The sequence below is a fragment of the Dromiciops gliroides genome, chromosome 3 (assembly GCF_019393635.1).
Source record: "Dromiciops gliroides isolate mDroGli1 chromosome 3, mDroGli1.pri, whole genome shotgun sequence".
NCBI lineage: Eukaryota > Metazoa > Chordata > Mammalia > Microbiotheria > Microbiotheriidae > Dromiciops > Dromiciops gliroides.
Genome location: NC_057863.1, coordinates 184,037,148 through 184,060,724, shown reverse-complemented (window position 1 = coordinate 184,060,724; position 23,577 = coordinate 184,037,148). Strand labels below are relative to the sequence as shown.

General features: G+C 37.4%; 1 protein-coding gene across 1 annotated transcript in view; it reads left to right on the top strand.

The window, feature by feature from the left end:
* The first annotated feature begins 14,548 nt into the window (after positions 1-14,548).
* LOC122750507 (vertebrate ancient opsin-like) overlaps positions 14,549-23,577 on the top strand; it is a 250,810-nt gene continuing 241,781 nt past the window's right edge. The window contains exon 1 of the mRNA XM_043997255.1: positions 14,549-14,894. Coding sequence (XP_043853190.1) covers positions 14,552-14,894 — 343 coding nt within the window. The 5' untranslated portion in view covers positions 14,549-14,551. The remainder of the gene's footprint in view (positions 14,895-23,577) is intronic.

Genomic DNA, 23,577 nt, shown 5'->3' with positions numbered 1-23,577 from the left:
AATATTGTTGAGACCAGTCCTGCTGAAAAAGAGATACATTTTACCCCAATGTGAAACTCAAATATTTCTTCCTGAGGGTAGTAGTAAGTTTAAGAGATTTTTATTCAAGTAAAAGGATGATTATAGTTGACATGAGGAGGGTAATCACAACCCTGACACAGAAGGGATTCTTATTCAGGAAGGGTTGAACTAGATCGTCTCTGACATCCCTTCCATTTCTCTGATTCTGTGCTTCTGTTGATCAAATCAATATAGACAGGCTAAGCATATAATCCAGAGCACCTACTTGCACAATGTGTTTTTTGACCTTTATTCAATGTGGCAATTTTTATTGATCGAATTAGCAGGATGATCATCAAAACTCTGCTTCACATGGTGTTGGCAGGCGGACCATAGTCTAGTCATGGTATTTACAGTAACGATGTTGATTCTTCCTCACACAGAATGTGCTATCAGAATTATTCTGTGTTTATTCAGGTGGAAGAAATCCTCCATGCTCACGCACAAGAGCTTTGACAAATGTCTGCTCAGGCACATTGATTTTGTGTTTCACAGCAAAATGTCAAAGGCAGACATGACTTATGATAAGATTTCGATCGTTATTAGTTTGGGTTCTTGTGTTTCTTAGCCAGAGGAATCCAGGTGAATGCTGCCACCTAGAGTAAAGGAACATGATGTATTCCTTTCAGTCTTGGAAAATATTTTTAGTGTAGGTTAAAAATAATCAGACAAACAAATAAACTCCCATACCATCTTGCTACTGCTGTGATCTGTAGCAGTCTTATACTTTCTCAAATACTATTTCTTTTCTTTCATTCTTTTGCCTTGAATATACTTAACCACTTAATATTAAGTTCTAATAGAGAAGAAAATCAACTCCTATAATATAGGCATTATATTAGGTTTGATTGGTCCAGTTTGATAAATTGGAAAATAAGAGTCTACTTGATTAACATAAATGAAAGTGGAACTCAAATATTAATGGATATCAATGTCTCCCTTACCTACCTTAATTATTCTTGTTCTTCTTCATCATCATAATTAAGTGCCATATATTTTTATTTTTTCATAATTTTTTATCTCAGAATATGGTCAATATATCAGAACTAGAACTTCATGAAAAAGTGTTTACTTGAGGAAAAACAAGTGTGATTAGATAATTTACATCTACCTAGTATTTTAAGACTTTAAATATCATATAAGTTTTATGAAATGTTTTTCTCACAACAACCCTGCAAGGTAGGTAATATAAGTATTATTATTCTCATTATAGAGATGAGGAAACAAAAGCTGTGAGAAATTAAGTGGTGGTCACATAGTTAATTTATTATGTCTTTTAATTTCAATAGCTCCTTCCATTCTGTCTTCCTTTCTTTCTCCTTTGCCTTCTCTCTCCCTCTTTCCATTTCTTTTTTTCCAAAATGTATACATACAACACACATACATATATGTGTATATATTTTGTTCTTCAGTTTTTTCAGTCATGTTTAATTCTTCAGGATCCCATTTGAGATTTTCTTGACAAAGATACTGAAGTGGTTTGCCATTTCCTTCTCCAGCTCATTTTACAGATGAGGAACCTGAGACCAACAGGGTTAAGTGACTTGCATAGGGTCACATAGCTAATAAGTGTCTGAGGCCAGATTTGAACTCAAGAAGATGAATCTTCCTGACTTCAGCCCTGGCACTTTATCTACTTCACCAAATAGCTGCACCTATGTGTGTGATCACTTGCCCCCTTCTCTCTCTCTCTCTTAGTTTAGTGATTTTTGCAGAGAGTACTATGGAAGATCTGGATTTAATAATTCATTGGCGTGGGGAGTTTATAGTATAGAAACTCCCTACAGAAGGACAGTAGGCAAATCATTCGTAATATATATATATATATATATATATATATATGTGTGTGTGTGTGTGTGTGTGTGTGTGTGTGTGTGTGTATTACCCTATATAAAAAGATCAAATGAGTTAACATATGTAAAACACTTTGAAAATCTTAAATCACCCTATAAGTGCTAGCTATCATTATTGGCTGTTATATGGGCACATTCATACACAGCTAGATGAAATGCAGCACGACAGTCTGGAAGAGTTGCCTGGGGCAGAATTATCAAACACACAGTGTAACACTCCTGAAATATAAGTGGAGAGTATTCATCAAAATACATAAAAACACAGCAGAACACAGATAACATGACTATGTGGTTTTTCTAAATCAATGTGACCAACATGGATCCTTGTGTAAGATATAGTGGCCCTGCTTCTATTTGAGTTTGACACCAGTAGTCTTGGACACTGAGAAGCTCAGTGACTTGCCCATGGTAACATAGTCACTTTATGTTAAAGGCAGGAATTTAATACAGGCTTTCCTTATTCTAAAGGCAATTCTTTATCCCCCACCCCCCCACCCCTCTTCTTCTCTATCTTATGGTAAATGGTAAAAAGAAAGATTGGTAGTATCACACTGATAAATGTGAATGAGGAAAAATTTTGATTCCTGGGAAAAGTTGCTAATATATAAAGTTATTTTTAGTCTATTATTAAATATTTGCTTTTGGGAGATAGCTATCTATAGATCATAGATGCAATATGTTCATGAGCTAAGTGGTACAGGGAAGAGAAGAATATTTGCAGGGTCATTTGAAAGTAGCCATCAATCAATAAGAATTTGTTAAGTATATACTGTGTGCCAGGCAGTGTGCTAAGTGCTGGGTATGCAAAGGTACTTATATTCTACCTATTACGATTGGAACTTGGGAAGTTAATAGGTTTAGGTATAAAGTATCTTTGAATATCCACAATCCTACATAACTCTCTTTTATCACTTATATTTGGTCTAGAAATTTAATTATTTGGGCAATCATTTTATTCCTTCTATTTAATCGAAAGGCCAACTTGCTGGAAAGGAACAAAGTACAGTCAAGCAGGACAAGGGTTGAGCAAGAGGAAGCAGGGCTAGTGTTAAGATCATCATCACTGACTGGGAACAGGAGAAACTGCAGCAGAGGAGCAGAGAACAATGAATGGGAACAAGTATGAGGAAGAACAATCACTGGTACTTGCTGAGAGTGGCAGAAGGAAGACTGAAGGAAGGTAAACAGAGAGAGAAGCCATGGAGAGGAGTATTATGGGTAGAGAAACAATCTCTGACCATCTTCACTGGAACCTTATTGAGGGCAGAAAGATAACTGTAGGTTTTTGGAGGAGACCTTTCTGAGTGGAATCCACCCTTATTTATTGTGGGTTTATATGTGTCTTACCTGTTTCTATTAACTCTTTAAAAATTTAATTAAAAAAAAATTAAAGCAGTTTTTTTCCTCCTCACCTCTTTTCCCCTTCTCTACTCTTCCCATGCCAACCTAGAAAAAAATAAAAGGAAATACAAAACCCTTATAACAAATAAGCATAGCAAACCATCTCATTCTGCATATTAGTCCATCACCTGCCTGTCATGAAGTGGGCAGCATTCTTAACCTTTGGTCATCTGCAACTATAGTTGATCATTGCATTAATTGGAGTTTGTAAATCTTTCAGAATTGTTCATTTCCATTAACTTATAAATAAAATTGTTCATGTTTTGAACTTTGTGAGCCTGAGTTTTAGGGAGATTTCTCCCCTGGGCAAACTTCCAGGGTCTAATCACATAACCTCCAGGGAGATGTTGTTCATTATCATGGTTAAGGCTTTGAGAAGGATCTGGGACTGAATAGTAGGAGACCTTAGCACTTAAGCCATAGGTCTTGGACCACTGTAGCATGGCTGGGATAGGAATGGGAATTGTTGTAGCTGAGATGGCAGAGAAGCAGCTGAGTGAATTATAGCAATGTCAGCTGTTGTGGCAGCAGCATTCATACAGCTTCCCCTCCCATATCCATAGGTAGAAGAAGAGAAGACTAATTGCTGTTAGAGAGGTACAAATAATGTTCCTCCATTCTGGTAGTTTGCCTATTTGGCTGGAGTTCCACTTGGGTTTCAGGTGCATTGAGGGGAATATGGAGGAACAGAGCAGTCTCCATAGAATCTTCTATTTGCTTAGTAGGCACATTGTGCCATTGTGTGTTTTTCTTTATATTGACTTTTGTGCTTTCTCTTTATAAAAGCTGGTTGGCCAAGATGTATATTTACATGTATACCTTTCCCAGAAGAAAGCAGAGTTTAGCAGTATAATTTTGAAAGCTGCCATATATACTTAATAGGCAAAGCAAACTGCACATATTAGAGACCAGCAGTTTCATGTATAATCCTTTTTTCTTGTTCTACCATGTATATAGAAATGACCATTTTATTTAGTGATGAATTAGCTCAGAATAGCAATAAAATTAAAAAAGAAATAACAAGAAAAAAGGACATATATGCCTTTATTTGTGGTCCAAGAGTGCGTATGTGTGTGTGGGAGAATATCTGACTGGATAACTGAGGAGTACTAGCTAGAAGTTCCCATTTCCAGTGGGGGAGAGGGGTTATGTGTCCTTCTGGGAGTTTATTAGACTCTAAATAAGTTTAATAACTCTTCAAACAAAGCATTCATTTAAATTTCCTCTAGGAGAAAGAGATAGTCATAATTTGGGTGTATCTCACTAGGAGTATGCCATTTGAAGTTATGCTGTCACCTCTCCTGCCTTGACCCAACTGAATACAGAGAGGAACCAGGAAGAACTGGAAGAACCTGTGTAGTAGGAGTGACCTGTGAGTATTTTGATGCTATCCCTTTTTCAAGAGGTAGTGGGGGGGGCAGCTGTGTGGCGCAGTGGATAGAGTATTGGCCCTGGATTCAGGAGTACCTGAGTTCAAATTTGACCTCAGACACTTGACACTTACTAGCTGTGTGACCCTGGGTAAGTCACATAACCCCCATTGCCCCGCAGGAAAAAAAAAAGAGGTAGCAGAGAATGAGAAGCAAATTGTCAGTATCATCCTTACACTGACACTTGCTGATTACGTTTGTAAGGGAAAGGATAGATTATCATGGAGAGTGTCAGATACTAAAGCCCCTAAATAATTTTGACTGGGTCAATGAACTGTAGGATTAAAAGGTCTCCACACTGCACTTGGGACCTTCCTTTCAGGAGAGAGAATGATACAAGTATTACATGGGAAAATGTCCCAATAATTAGAGCTCTCCAAAAGGGCTTCTCTGTGATTTGAAGTAATTAAAGGGAAGATCAATGGATAGCCACTTGTTTCAGTTATGGGTTGGATTAGATGACTTTTGAGGTCTCTTCTAATACTTACATTATCTGGTTCTATGAGTATTTTAGATCCCCTACACAAAAGAAACTGGATGATTTTTGATATTTAGATGTTTTGGAGTGTGATGTATCCATCTCAGACTAATTTGTAATTTTCAGTGTAAGCATGTATATTTCAGAAATCAGCAAGCTACAAATCAGGGCTTGATATTTATTGTTTTGTTGATTCTTTAGAGCAGGGATCAACCAACTTCTTCCCAGTTTTGTTTCTATGCATCTGGGAACCTAAGAATGGTTTTTACATTTTAAAATACTTTATTTTAAAACATAACAACCATTCTTAGCTCTTGGATGAAACAAATAGTGAAATGTGAGGATTACCAAGGAGAAAGGGTCCCTAATGGGGAGGAATGTCACCAAAGACAAACTTTTGCCTAGATTGAGTCCCTTTGATCCCCAAATGAGACAATTGACATGACTGCTTCGAGGATGTCTGTGAAACAGCTGGATTATAGCTCCTTAAGAGCCTTGTAAACTTCTCATTTAAATGATATATTCTGAGAGAGAAGCAAATAGGTTTTTGGCACAAATGAATATTTTTATACTTCCAACAGGGAGGCACTGGAAGTGCTGCTTGCTAAGGTAGTAATTACACTGAAATTTCAATTTCTACTAGACCCAGCTAAGGTGTTATTCAGGGGAGAAGGAGGGAAGCTTGGAGCTGAGAAACTGTATGTTTGGAAAAAAGGAGATTAAGGGGTCTCATATAGATCATTGTTATCACATTGCATATAATGCTTCTTTCTCTCTCTGGTCCCTCTGGTGTATGAGTAAGCAAGAATCTAAAGTAAAGTCACTGGAAAGGCAAACTAAAGCTGAAACAATGTCCCATCATTAGCTGGGAGAAAATACAGAAAATATTTTCTCTTCAATGGGGAGCTGAATATGATTCACTTCAGGACCAAAAAGAAAGTGGGAGTTCTGATGTATGTGGAGCTGTAGCAGCCTTGGGTTCAAGCAGTACCTTGGGAGTGTTTTTTTTAAACTTCTAAGTTAAAAGAATGAGAGATAAGAGAGATGGGAATTATTGTAATGAGGCTCTGTCAATATTATTAGAGATTGAATTGAATTAGTAATGGTAATGACTATTTAGAAAAGTCACAAATTATTTCTATTTATTTATAACTTTAAATCTTATCCTATACATGGTTGTATGGTATAGTGGAAAGGTTATTGCTTTTGCAGAGTCAGAAGAACTAAGGGTCAACTCTTGTGACTGACATTTACTGGGCAAGTGACAGTTTTCTTTCTTTCAGCTTTCTAATCACTAAAACAACAAAACAAACAAAAATCCCTGCCTTCCCTTTGTACAAAGTTATTTGTGAGGCTCAAGAGAGAATCACATGTTAATATATATGAAATTATGTATTATGTCACTGTATGTTGATTATAGTTTTATTGGTGTTGATATTCTTTCTATCAATATAAAATTTGATATTATGATACACAGTGTCTCATCCTGTGTAATATTTGTTTATATTTTTACATAAATCTTCTATGAAAAATCCACTCCATACCTTGGAGTCCTCTCTCTCACTCTTTTAATATCTTGGTTGAAACCAATGCATTACCAAGACTTTCTTTGTGGCCTTTTTTGTCTTTGTATCCTCAGAACCCAGTATACTGCCTGGCATACTGTAGGTGCCTAATAAATGTGACTTGAATTGATGAAACATAATTATAAGCAAGGAAGAAATATGATGAGATAGTCAGAACTTAGAGGAATAGTTTGAAATGATTTTTATGAAAATTTTAACATTTATTTATGAAAAGTCAATCTTTAACAAATATCCTTGCAACTCCTCACCTCTGCACTCCTCCCACAATACATCAAAGGGTGATTTGTGCAAGGCAATATTTTTTGCAATTTGCTCAGTTGTTTCCAACTCTTTGTGACCCCATTTGGGGTTTTCTTGGCAATGATACTAAAGTAGTTTGTTATTTCCTTCTCCAGTTCATTTTACAGAGGAAGAAACTGAGGCAAATAGGATTAGGTGACTTGCCCAGGGTCACACAGCTAGTAAGTGTATGAAGCTGGATGAGTCTTCCTGATTTGAAGCCCAGGGCTCTATTTACTGTGCTACCTAGCTGCCTTATGCAAAGCAATGGAGACGACTAATTTAGGCCATGGTCTACTTGCCAACAAAGATAATCTGAGTTATTTATCAAGACCAGTTCATGACTTTGCATTGTCCTTATTTTGGTTAACTCTAGGATGATTTTGTGTAGTTTTATTTTGGAAAGCATCAAGGGTACTAAATAAATATTTATTGAAGAGAATTTCAAGGAAACAGAAGTAGCTAGTTGAACAAGAAACCCCTCCAGCAGCAAGTCTGTTTTTGGCTTTGTTTTCCCAGGAGCCTCTCCAGCATGTTAGAAGGGAAAACTTCCCATCCTTTCACAAAACTGTGATATAATACATATTTTTTCATATCAAGCTTTTCATATATCTGTGACATAGATATTCAGTCATAAACTTCCACAATAACTTTACCACTGTTCTAATACCTTAATCTCCTCCATACATTTTTGGGTAAATTTGTTATTAGTTAAAATAGTAAAATAGTTTATGTAAAATAAATTCAAGCCTTCCTATATCAGACAAGATGTCAGAGGCAATTTTGCAGTCTGTGGTGGAAAACTCCCAGCAAAATCTAACTTAACTGCAAGATAAGGCTGTTACTTTTTTGGGTTATCTCAACATTTTTCAATGCTTCAAAAGATCTGTCATTTGGTTAGGATGGATACTCTGTAAAGTGATGTAGAATGTCCATGAAATAATAAATGACTGTTGGAAAAAGAATCACCCCTGAATTATATTAGGCTGGTCCATTATCAACCAGGTAGACTGTCAGCCTGTACCTGGAACCTTTCCAGTGTAGGAGAAGCTGTTCGAATTTGTGCTCCACTCATATAGCCTTTGAGAACCAAGGCTCAACTGTTCACTACTTTCTATAGCTTTTTGTCTCTAAGAAAAACAAACAAAAAGCAAATTCTACTAGCCTAATATACTGATGAATGTTGGTGATTAGCTAAAGTATGCATATAGGGTATTCTATGACAATTCATATTAATTAGCAATAAAATTTTACCTCTGTCTTATAAATTCGCTTTGGAATTTGCAGTCTAAAGATTTGTGACAAAAGTTACCTTTTAATTCATTTTTTTTATTTTAATACTTTTCCCACCTCATCTCTTCATCTCTCTCTCTCTCTCTCTCTCTCTCTCTCTCTCTCTCTCTCTCTCTCTCTCTCTCTCCCTCTCTCTCTTATTTAATTCACCACTTGATCTTTGTCAAGTCTTTGGACTTCAGTTTTTTCATCTATTAAACAAAGTATAGAGATGGGTGGGAAATTATATTACATATAATTTCTATAGCCACTCCTGATTTCTAGTGTAGTGATCTTTCCACCACATCATACTTACTCCTTGCTTTAACCTGTCCCCTAGTATATGTATGCTTGCTTGGGGCTGGGATTACTTTGCTAATCATCACGGTTTTCCTTCCCAGATCTACAGTGAAAACAATACAGACACTCTGGTTGCATTCTTAAAAATTATTGTTCATACCTTTTTGGTATGAGGTTCCTATAGCTGGGTGAAAAGGCTGTCGGCAAGGAACAGAAAAGGAAAATTGTCTCTATAATTGTCATAAGTTGTTCTAATTATTTTTATTTTATAGTAATTCTTATATTTATAGTTTGGATCTTTGCATATGGTATGTAAATATATGCAAATTATATGTAAATTAGCGAGCAAGCTCCAAATTCAATCCTTTAAAACATGCACACAGATATGCATCCCTCTAGGACTATAACACGGATTGTTGCCTATTTCATGTTCCATTGCTCACATCATAAAATAGCTTCCAATCTTCTGAGACCAATTTTTATGGGAATTCAAATAAAAATACCTTGATTTTTCATTACACTTGAGGACTTAGACCTGTATAAATGCCTAGACCTATACTGGCAAAAGTGGCTGGGGTTCTATTTAAGAAGATGAGGGAAGGGAAAAGCCTCTTGTAGAAATATATCCTTTTTTGAGATGAAAAGGGGCCCATAGATGAATACCTATAAGACTAATATCACATCTCAATGAAGACAGCCTCTTCATGGAAGCCACCCACCTTCAGTGAGGTAATGCATTCTTGAGGATTTGAATACAGAGATTATGGCTTAAAATGCTAGTTTTGCCACTTGTCATCTGCGTGACACTTGATAAGCCACTTAACCTCTGCCTTACCCACTTCAGGGTGCTTGCTGAATGCCTGTAGAATTGAACCTTACTGGGCTCCAGTTTCTTTTTCTGTAAAATGGTGGGGGGAAGCTGGACTAAATTACCTTTAAGGTCCTTTCCATCTCTCAGTCCCGTGAATTAACCACACTCAAAGTGGCTTCTTCTTTTCGGGGACAGATTGTTTCTCTGTACATTAAAATTGAACACCTTCGCCCAAACTCCTTTTCTCTTTAAACAGTCAGGGAAAAACTGCAAGGGTTCTGAAGCTGGTGTCTGTGAGCTAGTTTTTTTCAAAAATAATATTTTCATAACTCTTTCAATATAGTCATAATCCTATGTGTTTTATTTATGCATTTAAAACATTATTTTTTAGAAGGGGTCCATAAGGTTTCACCATATTGCCAAAGAGGTCTAAGACACACACACACACACACACACACACACACACACACACTGACCCCGCCTCCTTTCCCCTCCCCCATAAACTCCTGACTTATAGGACTGATGGGCAGGAAAGCTATGTATCACCTTCTCTACAAGAGGAGAGAAGAAAGTCACTGATTTTGCACTCATTCATACTTCGGAGGGCCCTCGGGGGAAGTTGCTGGACAGCTCTCCAGAAACAACAAGCAGGGAGGGCGACTGAGTACTGATAAGGAGGGTTTGGGGATACTGGTAGGAGAGCAGCCAGTTCCACTTGAGGTGGGGTGGAGTCGGTCCCTGTCCAGGGTGCCAAACACTAGTAAAGGTAGAGACGAAGTGGCAGGGGCTCATCCTGGAGCTGGGAAGGCAGTTGGGGGGAAAACTCAGTAAGCCAACGGACGCAGGGGAAAAACAGAGAAAGTGCAGCGGGTCAAGCTGCCTTCAACTCTCCAAGCTTGGAGCAGGCTGCAGAGAGGCGCTTGCAGAGCAAGGAGCAAGGCAGGAGGGGACAGAACACTGCATTATTTGGCCACAGGCCTCTTGCCGGACTCCTCTACGCTAATCTCTACTTTGGTTCTTTGTCCTTTCCACCTGATTCCAGGAAGGTGGAAGTTCGAGCAGAATAAAACATTGAAGTATGCCTTTTAAACAATTTTGATGCCTAACCTTGACACGTTGGGGACAAGGGGAGAGTGGAATGAACAACCTGAAGTGAAGAGCATGAGAAAGACACCCATATCAGCCTGCAAAGTGGCCTGGGATCAGAGGGCAGAAAGGTTTGCAAACATTTGGAAAGTAAGTACTTTTGACCCAATTAAGAATGGGTAAACTCACCTGAGCTCTGTGTGTGTGTGTGTGTGTGTGTGTGTGTGTGTGAGAGAGAGAGAGAGAGAGAGAGAGAGAGAGAGACAGAGAGACAGACAGAGACAGAGACAGAGACACAGAGAGACAGAGAGAGAGAGACAGAGACAGAGAGATAGAGACAGAGAGGAGAGTGTATTTGTGAGAACCTAAGAGAAGCACAAAGACACACAGAGAGAATGTGTGTGAGAGACAGAAAGACAGTGAAACAGATAGATAGGTGAATGAAGGGAGGGAGGGAGAGATGGAGAAAGATGGAAACAGAGGAGATATGGGGAAAAAAGGATAAAAGGAATGAGAAAGAGACAGGGAGACAGAGAGACTGACAGGTTGTATGTGTTGGCCTATACAGGACCTCTGCCTCAATTTATTCCATGATATGTCCTTATCAATCATAGGTTGCTAGTTGTAAACATGGAATCAAGTCTAGTGAACTGGTAGGTAGCAGGATCTTCAATAATATAAGCCCTGTACTTATCAGCACACCAGGTTAATCTCTAAAGATGAATCTAAAGATGGACCTCTGGAAAACATTTTTACATTCTAGATAACTCTGGGTTGTACTTCTGAGTGAACACCTCTGTGTCTCTCTTAAATTTCCAGGACATTAGAAAATACAGAATGGTAGCAGTCATGGCAGAAGAGAAAAAGAAGGTATCTTATTTTTTTAAAAAATAGTACCTTATTATGTTAATTTTACAGTACAGTTAATTTCAAAGCTATGAAGTCTATCATACTGGCCTTTCATTGCCAGGTCAAGAACAAGTTTTGACCTGTGAATAAATTAAAGTATCAGAACTGGAGCTCAGTATATACTATATTGCTGCTAATTCAAGAGAAGTTAAATGGATTCCAGCCAAGGACCAGATATGTAGTCAGAAACAGCAGTGATACCAACTATCTTTCAAAATGTTTCTTTTTGACAAGAGCTGTATTACATAGGATTCCTATATTTATTAAAGTTTGAAAAAGTGATAATAATTTTCTTAATAGTAAAACATTTAGAATTAAGAGTTCAGAATTGAAATTTTAATTAAAAAACTAGACAATGCAAAATATCTATCTTTGAACACTTTGATATTTTGTGTAACTTGCTTTGGGTAAGGTTGTTGTTCAGTCATTTCAATTGTGCCTGACTTTTTGGGATCCCACTTGGGGGTTTTTTTTGACAAAGATGCTGGAGTGGTTCACCATTTTCTTCTCCAGTTCATTTTACAGATAAGGAATCTGAGGCAAACAGGGTTAAGTGACTTGCTCAGTGTTACACAGTTAGTGAGTATTTGAGGCCAGATTTGAACTCAGGAAAATGAGTCTTCCTGACTCCAGGCCTGGTAACATGTCAATATTTTACCTATGATAATCTATTTCTCAGGAGTACAAAACTTTAGAAAATATGCACATATACATGTACATATGTAAATTTATATATTTTAATATGCATATATATAAACACACTTAATTTACATTGACAAGTAAGTCAAGGTATCAGTTGTTAAAAATGAAAAACTAATTTTAGGTAATAGCTTCAATATTGATAATTTGCTAATTAAAACTTTCCTTACTAGACAAAATAATAGAAGTCCAATAAGTCTTCTATTTTTCAAAGGCAGAAAGAATATGATAGCAAACTTGAAAAGTCATATTTTTCTTTTCATTTCTATCAAGTCAACAAATGTATGGGGTTAATGAGAGTTTGCACAAGGGATGTGAATTTGAGAGTCAGATACATGCAGGTGCTAATCTAAACCTATGAATGACCAAGATCCCCAAGCATGTAGAAGGGAAAAAAGCATCTGTCAAAGCCCTAAATCTTTGAGCAAATGCTCAGTGACTAGGAAGAAAAGTATAGCCCAATTCCTTAAACATAGTTATATAATACTTTATATTTATACAATATTTTATAGGCTCATAAAGTATTTTCTTCATAGCAAACCTCTAAATAGTTAGTATAAGTATTTCCCTCTTTTACAGACGAGGAAACTGATGCTTGGAGAGATAAAGTGATTTGTAAAAACCTAACGAGCAGGCAGTAGTACCTAGTAGAGACAGGACGTGAATATGGATTTTGTGACTAATATAGTAGACAGAGTGCTGAATTTTGAATCAGGGGATCTCTTTTAAAATCCTGGTTCTGTTTGACCTTAGACAAATAAGACTTTCTAGGTTCACTTTTTAAAAACAATCTGAAAAGGGGGTTCTAAGTATAAATCTACCATCCTAAGACACCAAGTTGATTGCTGTGATGAGCCCTGTAGACATTTGTTGAATAAATAAGAAAGCATCAATGGAACAAAAGGATTAATCAGAAATCTACGGAAGTAAATAATCCATCCAGTAATGCCTATGAAACTGAGGCTAAAGGAAAGAAGAAGGGTTCTCAGCCATATTTATAGCAGGATGGCATTATACTGGAAGTTGAGGCCTGATCCATGCTTGGGGCACTGACACTCATCCACTATGTGAAAAATTACCTCTCTGGGCCTCAGTTTCTTCATCTGTAAAATGAGGCAGTTGGGCGACATGATCTCTAAGGTTACTGTTCTGTGATTCAGTGCTCTTTGCTTCATGTTGCTCCTATTTCCCTGCATAACCATGGCTGATGACAGCAGTATCAAGTTATTTGAATACAGCTGTTGTTTGGTCATTTCAATCATGTTCAACTCTTCTTGATCTCATTTGGGGTTTTCTTGACACAGATACTGGAGTGGTTTGCCATTTCCTTCTCCAGCTTATTTTACTGATGAAGAAACTAGGGCAAACAGGGTTAGCGACTTGTTCAGAGTCGCACAGCTCTTAGCTGTCTAAGGCCACATTTGAACTCAGGAAAATGAGCCTTTCTGACTCCAGGCCTGACACTCTATCCACTCTGCCACCTAGGTGCTATAATTTAATACTAACAACTCATATTTGTAAAGTTCACTAAGGTTTGCCTTTTAGGCTTGACAAGAACCTTTCTCAAAACAACCCTGTATATATATAACAAGGGCATGGAGCATGTTAGAATTTTCCAAGCCCTGGTTGAATACAAATGAGGAAACTGAGGCTCTGAGAGTTTAAATAACTTTTATAGCATTATATAAGTGTCAAAAGCAAGATTTGGACCCAAGTCTCCTGGCTTCAAGTACAGGACTCTTCTTATTTCATCTCAATGTTTGTATCCTCTTCGTGTGTGTGTGTGTGTGTGTGTGTGTGTGTGTGTGTGTGTGTGTTTGCAGGCATGTTGTAGTAAATGCAAGAATCCCAAAGAATCTTATCAGTCACATTTCTGGATTATAACAGGTTCTGTTTGAGATGCTGGGTCATGGTCAAGGAACATTTAAAATTTCATCTTCTCTTCCCTTCCTCCTCCATCTCCTTAGGATACTTTGCCATGAAGAAATGATGTTGGATGTCACCATTTCTAATCACACTCCACTGAGGAACTCTCTTGAACGTAAGGAAGGAACGAAAACTCATGAGGAAACACATTTGAACGTTGAGCCTTCTTCATGTCTCCAGATTGCTTAGTTGCTCAAACAATCATGATTTCTAACAAGTCAAGATAAAAAGCCGGCCCCTCTCAGGCTCCTCATGATTCCCAGTTCTTCTGATTACAAAGATTAAAAAAAAGCTTTGATCCTGTTCATAGAACTATTTGTGGGCATATTGCTTTCAGGCTGCCTTATTGACTAATGATTAGAGTAAAAGAGCAGAAGGCTTTAATTTTTTTTGTAGCAACTGAAAGATTTGGAAAACATATTTTTCTTATCTGAATTTGTCTTCTCCATCCGGTGTCCAGAATGAGTATCAATCTGACAACAAATTTGAGCTTTGGGACTCTGCTGACTGACTCTGAGGAGAAGCAAAGAAATGGGCTTTCCAGAACGGGTCATACAGTTGTGGCAGTATTCCTTGGCATAATCCTTTTCTTGGGTTTCATCAATAACTTCATCGTACTTGTCCTCTTCTGCAAGTTTAAAGTCCTTCGAAATCCTGTGAATATGCTTCTGCTGAACATCAGCATCAGTGACATGCTGGTCTGCCTTTCGGGCACCACACTGAGTTTTGCATCCAGCATCCGAGGCCGATGGATCGGAGGGTACCATGGATGCAGGTGGTATGGCTTTGCCAACTCTTGCTTTGGTAAGAAGCCCAGATGTCTGAGTTGTCTTGGAAGTCATAAACAGGGTCATGGACCTTTTCCTTGAATGGGGTTATAAATCTAAGGAAGGTTTTTAGTTCTTGTGTGAGTATCCAGGAATGCGGTGAATCAAAAGGTTCTGTCTTTTGGTGTGTTTTTTAGATTAATGATTGAGCTTGAATAATACTGTGGTTTTTCCCTTATTTGAACCACAGAAGTAAAAGAGGAATTGTGCAAAACACATTTTCCACAGATGACTTGTATTATGCCTCTTTATATTTGCTGTCTTTAGTTATTCATTTGAAAGAGCACATATTACTTAGAATGGTTGAATAATGAAATGATAAAGAGAGTGACCAATTGATTACTGATGATATATCCCTGGGGAATAAGTCAATTTACTTGGTTAGTTATAGGCTTTCTCTGATTATGTAAAAAATGACCTGACATCTCTGATAAAACTTAGCTCCTAAAAATTTATATGCCTGATGGTTTGGTTTACTTGGTTGCAATTTTGACTTACACTTAGTAATAGAATTTATGGGCAGCTAGGTGGCACAATGTAAAGAATGCCAGGCTTAGAGTCAGGAAGACCCAAGTTCAAATCCAGCCTCAGACACTTATGAGTCTTGTGACCTTGGACAAGGTTATGACCCTGTTTGCCTCAGTTTCCTCAATGAGCTGGAGAAGGAAATGGCAAACTGCTCCAATATCTTTGCCAAGAAGATCCCAAATAGGGTCACAAAGAGTTGGACAAAACTGAAAACAACTAAACAACAGAAATAGAATTTATGAAACTGACTCATAGGAGAAACAGTGTGGCAGAGTAGCCAGTTTTGGAATCAGGAATTCCAGAATTTAAGTCTTACCTTTGATATGCAGTGGCTTGGGCAAGTCCCCCCCAAATCCATAAGATTGTGAATTGTGGAGCAGGAGTTCATTCGCCCTGGTAGAGGGACCTTCTTCACCAGGATTTCTCTGTTCCATTGACATTACAGGTTCTGTAAAATAATAATAATAGTAACAACAACAACAATGATGATGATGATGATGATGATAAATAGTATCCTAGCTCCCTGAAGGAATTTTAGAAATCATTTATTCCACACCCTTTATTTTCACAAATGAGAATCCTGAAGCCCAGGAAGAAAGGTGACTTGCCTGGCATCAGACAGATGTGTTAAAAAAGCTTTTTTATTTTTTGGTAACAAAACTATACTCATTTGTGAGATACCAGAACACAAAACAGTCTATTAAAATTGTTCCGAGATTGCTTTGCTATGTTGATTCAGCATTCTGCACAAACTTCTGCTGTTAACCTTTCTTTTTTTGCTTTTTACTTTCAAAATTTTTGGCTTTTTCTTTGGGAAAAACATTAAAGATTTAGCAAGAACGGCTTCTGACAGAACAAAATATCCTATTGTAATTCCATTTTTGACAGTCATCCTAAATAAAATATAATTGGTACATCTATTCTTAGAGATGTCATGTATGTGCTCTTTAAATTAAATAATTAAACCCACTGCATTATTATTGATAAATAATTGAAATATATGAGTTTGAGGCTTATTTCCCCTTGTGATATTCATGCTTTTCTTTTTGAATGCTTTCCTCAGTAATTGAAGAAGGCGTAAGGGGAAAGAAACTGGCATCGAATGTGTAGGAATTGTCCCATAAACCTTTTCTCTTCCCTCCTCATTCCTGACCTCTAGCTTTTTAGCACAGAGAGAGGAGTAAGAGAGGGGAGAGGAAAAGGAACAGGACAACAGATGAAATATCCCTATTGGGATACTATTAAATTGCTAAGTTAACAAAATTGATTTAGACCTCAAAAGTTCTAGATGCAGGGGTTTTTAAACACTTTATATCAATGACCTCTGGTGAAGCCTATGGACCCCTGAATAAGGTTGTTTTTTTTTTAAATGCATAAAATAAAGTACAGAAAATGACAAAGGAAGATAAAAATTAGTGAAAATAAAGATCCATTTTTTCCCTCACAAATTTACAGATTCCCTGAAATGTATGAATAGAATCCTTGGGAATCCATATTTAAGAGCCTCTCTAAGGCACTCATTAAACACTTGGCCTTGTAGTGGGAGGGCATCCTGGCATGTTCCATCTTCAACTCAGACCTTAGCACTTAAGCATAGAAGCACAATCATACTGAAGCTTGTCATAACTCTGTTTATCTTTGTGAGGAGCTGAGTTTCTTTTGAGTCCTTTTTTAGACCTATGACTTGAGTAGATAAATCCTAGGGGGTTTCCTAAGGTAGAGAGGTTAAGTGACTTAGGGTTAAACCTCTAGTGACAGTTATGGGACCACAACTCAGGCCTTCCTGATTCCAGGCCCAGCACCTTATCCACTGCCTCATGCTATCTTCAGATGTCTAATTTTATGTCTAAATTATGTCTAAAATTTATAAAAAATATTATTATATTTGGATATACATATACTATAGTTAAAGATGGAGGCTGACTGGCTATTCTGACTGAGGTATTGGTACTTTTGCCAGTTACATCTCAGCTCCGAATTAGAAACTTTTTTCTTAATCCATTAACACCAGCTTGCTAATCATTTAAAGGGGAGATATCCACATTTATTAAACACTCAAGAAACTGACTGATAAACCCAAAGTTTTACTAAGAAGTATACTTGACTATAGGAATAAAACATACTTGTTGGTCCACATTTTCTTTTATCAATAGAAATATTCATTTGCAAAGCCAGATTAGGGCTTTTTTTGTAAGTATAGAGTCAGAATATAGGTAATTAGATTATTGCTGGGCCTAGAGTCAGGAAGACCTGAGTTCAAATCCAGCCTCAAGTAATTACTCACTCTATAACCCTGGGTCAGTCATTTAATCACTGCTTGCCTCAATTTCCTCATTTTTAAAATGGGGATAACTACTTACCTCCGAGGATTGTTGTGAGATAATACTTGTTTAGTGTTTAGCAGAGTAACTGGTATATAGTAAGTACTATAGAAAGGTTAGTGATTATTATTAGAACAATGATAATAATAATAATTATTGTTATTATTCTATGTTAACCAAACTATGATTATTTGATGTTCTCTATCCCATTTTAAAACCCATAAAGAATACTGAAATATTGGCTGGTCAGGGCACTCTCTCCTCTGACATTATTAGAGATAATCTTTATTGTGCAACACTACTTTCCCAATACTTTCCCAATGTTTCTGATCAGTCACCAAAGGCTTTCACCATTACAACACAGTTTGTGATGGACATGATATAATTTATTTGGTAACAACCATCTGACATTTTAGCTGGGAGTTAGAAGATGCTTGATAGTCTTATGGTCACATTTATAAATTGTCTCTTCTTACATGTATTACTTTCTAGAAAGGTTTCCACAGATGGCTGATCTCATGCATTTTTGTTGTATCTTGCTAGTTTCAATTTTAGAGAGTAGCGTTTTTTTGACCTTTCCCTGAATTTTGGGTAGTATATCTTCTTAGTATTTTCCTCTCTCTCTCTCTCTCTCTCTCTCTCTCTCTCTCTCTCTCTCTTTCCCCCTTTTCCTCTCTACTTTTCTCCCTCCCTTCCATATACATACATACACATGCATAATACACACACATACATACATAATACATATACACTTATTTGTGTCTAATGATAGCCATCTCTAGGGTGGGGGAGGGGAAGAGGGAAAAAGGGCAACCCCCCCCCCAAAACCCTTAACCCCACTACTGATTGGTATGGGAGCTCTGACCTGCTCAGTTTTCTGACCTGGGCTTGTTGGCCTTTCCTTAGGCACCCTGACCTTTCAGGTCCAAGGACTCGTTATCTTGGAGCTGGCCATAGTGTGGACACCCAAGTGATTTAGCTTTATTGAAATTTAGAGTTCCCAAGCCTGAGCAATCCATCATTTCAGACTCTCTAGCAGCAGAGATTACAGGCATGTGCCACGATGGCAACTATCTTCCTTGGGTCATATATGCACTAGCTACAGGGCTACCCTAGTTGGGTCAACTTCCTATGGGTCTTTAAAATTTCCTCTGCTCTTGGGTGGTGGATATTTTAAAGCTGATTTTTGGGGCAGCTAGGTGGGGCAGTGGATAAAGCACCAGCCCTGGATTCAGGAGAACCTGAGTTCAAATCCAGCCTCAGACACTTGATACTTACTAGCTGTGTGACCCTGGGCAAGTTACTTAACCTTCATTGCCCTGAAAAAAAAAAACCCAAACAAACAAAAAAGCTGATTGTTACTTTGATAGGGTGGTGGTCTGGGGTTACAGTTTTCTCACCTGAATTTTCTCTTCTCCCTAACTTTTCTGCTTCTTCGATTACTGCCTACCTTCATCCTCTAAATTCTCTTTTTGTATTACAAATTTATTTTACTTTCAATTCACAGAACAAAACAAACATTTCCATAACACAGTACAATAAAAAATGATTGCACATGAAATTGCAAATCTACCATGTACAACTTGCTATTTCCTCCAAATATACAATAACGTTATAGTATAAATTTCTTTTTCCCTCCCTTTTTGCTCCCCCCACCATAGAGATGGCTATCATTAGACACAAATAGGTGTATATATATATATATATACACACACACACACACACATATGTTATATATATATATATATATAATGTCTGTGTAAAATTATTCTATATACACTTTTATTTATCAGTTCTTTCTCTGGATGCAGATAGCTTTGTTTTCATATGTCCTTTATTTTTAATTTGTGTATTTATAATAGTCAAAATGACTTAGTCACTCAAAGTCATTCTCAAAACAATGTTGCTATTACCATATACAGTGTTTTCTTGGTTCTGCTCACTTCACTCTTCATCATTTTGTGCAAGTCTTTCTATGCCTTTGAACTCATCATTTCTTATAGCACAATAGTATTCCATCACAACCATGCACCACAACTTATTCATCCATTCCCCAGTTGATGGGGATCCCTAGTTTTTCGCCATCACAAAGAGCTTCTATAAACATTCCACTTACATTCAAAGGTATAATTACTATTTGTGAATTTCCGTCCATGTTATTTTTGCTCACTATTTTCTTTCTCAACCTCTCTTTTACCCTATCCTTGTTACCTTATCTTCTCCCCCCAGTAGAGGAGGATGGTAAAGGGATTAATTATTCCATTTCCCACAAGGTTGAGTTTGCTCTGCCCAAGGATGGACCTTTAAGATGAAGATTTAGAAGAAATTTCATCATTTTCTAGAATGTGTCCAGATCTTTTAAATCTCAAAAGGGAAACAATAACTAGTAGGTATCATCAAAAACAATTCCCTAGAGATCAATAATCATTTGGCGCTGGAAAGGACCTTAGAGACTATGAAGTCCAACCCCTTCATTTTTGTTTATTTATTTATTTATTTTTTATTTTTGGGGGGGAGCAGGGCAATGGGGATTAAGTGACTTGCCCAGGGTCACACAGCTAGTAAGTGTCAAGTGTCTGAGGCCGGATTTGAACTCAGGTACTCCTGAATCCAGGGCCGGCGCTTTAACCTAGCTGCCCCAACCCCTTCATTTTTATAAAAGAAGAAAGTGAGTTACAGAGAAGTGATTTAGGTCAAATAGCTAGTAAAGTGTCTGAAGTAGGATTTACTATCTTACTCTCAAGTAAGAGACCTAGGTCTCTTCTTGACTTCAAACCCAGGTGACTATCCACTATGCTATGTTAGAGGCAGCTAGGTGGCACAGTAGATAAAATGCTGGATCTGGAATCAGGAAGACTTCAATGCTAATCTGACCTGAGATACTTGTTGGCTATGTGGCTCCAGGCAGGTTACTTAACACTTGTCTGCCTTAGTTTCCTCAACTGTAAAATGGGGATAATGGTGGTATCTGCTTCACAGGGTTGTTTGAGGATCAAAGGAAATAATACTTGTAAAGTGCTCAGTGTGGTACCTGGCACATAGTATGCACTTTATAAATGCTTATTTCTTAAATTCCTTAAATGTCTGCGGCTGAATTTTAATTTTGGTCTTTTTGACTCCAGGCTCAGTGCTCTATCCAGTGTACCACCTAACCGATCTAGAATACCTAAATAAAACAGAATGCAAAGCAAGTAGATAAATGAAATAACAAGTACTTACACTATCCATTTTCAGCTACCAACTTCCAGTCTTAGAAGCTCATGTGATCTGTGAGTTTATTGATTTCTGCCCTTGTTGCTGCTTTCTAGCATGGCCTTGTTGGCTAGGGAATTAAAAAGGATGAGAGGGTGGGAATGGAAGGGATGGTGGTGGTAGTGGTGATGATTATACATTTGCTCATAAGATCAATGATGAAGCATAGATGCTGTTTCGCCACAGGAGCACCAACACACTACAAAGACCCTGTTGTTCCCTCTCAGAAATTAAGAGAGGGAAATGCTTCCTACCATGTCCCAGGAATGATCACACCATCCTAAGCCAGATACAACTATGGGGAAATGCTTCCTACTGCTGGCACTAGCCAGGCTTACATGGAGTTAAAGAGAATTATTTATGTCACTCTCACCAACAGGAGTGAAAGACAGCCCTCTTTCCCCCCTCTCTTTCTGGAGCTTTGTTACCCAGACTCCTCTGGTCCCTGAATGCAAGATTGAAGTGTCAATTCTTGTTTTTCTGCTCTAGCATCCCTCAGTTGTATCACTGGAGATTATGATGCTATGGTGGTTATTTTTCAGTTTCTTTTAAAAGTGCATGTTTTAATCTTATCGTGCAATGTACTCTATATGCTTGTGTATTCTAGGATCCATTCTCTATCTTTATAACAGTGAGAGTGTGTACTCGAGAGTATAACTTGAATGCTGCTTCCCCCTGCTGCCCAGTCAGTGTGTGCACAGGCAATGAATATTTTTGCTGGACAATTAGCTCCTTAATTATATTATACTTAGGCTAATATTAAAATTAATCATCATTCCCCAAGACAAATAGGAATGATTTTTTATTATCTGTGTTATCACTTATTCTATTAGTATGGACAAAAGAGAATGAACCACATGTAAATTGAAAGCAGCTACACTCACCCAAGATGCGTAACTGCTCTGAGCCTTTTCCCTCATTTCTAAAATGAGGAGGTAGATTGGATTGCCCCAAGACCCCTTTAAAGCTTGCAACTTTTGTGATTTTCTAAATGAACCCTGATAAGTTATCTTTGTTTAGTGTCACTCAGCATCATTAATACAGGGATAATAATAATGCTTTCTATTGGTATTCTACTTTATAGTATTTTCCTATATGTTTTTTCACATGTTCTTTGCAAGACTTTGGTGAGGTTAACAGGGCAAAAATCTTATTTTCAGGAAACTGAGGTGCATTAAAGTCACTTACTCAAGGTCATGTAGTTAGTAGGTGGTAGAACCAAGACTTAAACCTGGTATTCTTATTTTAATATTCTCCACTATACTGTACTGACTCATAATAATCTGTTTCAATGGATCCATGGTCTTGAGCTCACTGATCTGAACATCCTGTCCAAAGTATAGATCATAGTCAATATGTGCTTTTTCAGCCCCTGTGGTTCAATACTGTAGCTCTCTAATCTAATCTGCATCTTATGAACTTTAAAAAATAGTCTTTTGGGGCAGCTAGGTGGATTAGAGCACCAGCCCTGGAGTCAGGAGTACCTGAGTTCAAATACGGCCTCAGACACTTAACGGTTACTAGCTGTGTGACCTTGGGCAAGTCACTTAATCCCCAATTGCCTCACTTAAAAAAATAGTCTTTTTAAAATTGCATGTAAAGAAAAATTACGTTCATTTTTTTATAAAATTTTGAGTTCTAATCTCTCTCTCTCTCTCTCTCTCTCTCTCTCTCTCTCTCTCTCCTTTTCCCTCTCCCCAGTAAGCAATTTGTTATAGGTTATATATGCACAATCATGTAAAACACAATTCTGTATTAGTCATTTTGTGAAAGAAGCAACAGAACAAAAGGAAAAAAAAACATGAAAAAATACAGTAAAAATAGTATGCTCCAATCTTCATTCAGACCAGTTTGTGGACTTAAAAAAATGTTTTGATAGCTGTATTCCAATAACAGCCTTTCTTTACAATCTTATGCATTTTATTTTATTAATTTAAAAATTATTCTGAAAAGGGGCCCATGGCACAAAAAATATTAAGAAATTCTTCAATCTCATCAGTATGGATCTTCTCTACAATTCTGCTTATCTCAATCCATCCACACTATCTCATTCTATGCAACTCTCATCTATGACCTCTCATAGTTCTTCCACAGAAAATAAACCCAATACCATGGGGACTTTCCCCCAAGAACTCTTGACAATGCCTAGTTATCACTGGAATACACAGATAGGTCATAAGCTATCTCTCACTCCTTCTCCACATTTGACCTACCTCCCTTTCTACTCCTACCTCTCTTTGATGATGTCATAGGCCATAGCTTGTACTAAATTCTTCATTGGCAATATTCTACAGTCTACTCATGCTCATTATATATCTCTCCATTTCCCTGTGCATGACAATTTTGATTCTTTGGAGATTATGAAATTACAAAATTACAGAAGGATGTTTGTATTTAATTGATGAAGTTTTGGGTCAAGAAACAGCTACAGATTGTTGAAAGTGCTGTATGTACAACTTTTTAAAATCACTCAAGACCATTCTTCTGTTCATGGTCAACTCTGGGTCCAGCTCTATAGCCATATACAGTATCTATGTAAGATATATGTAAAGATCAATG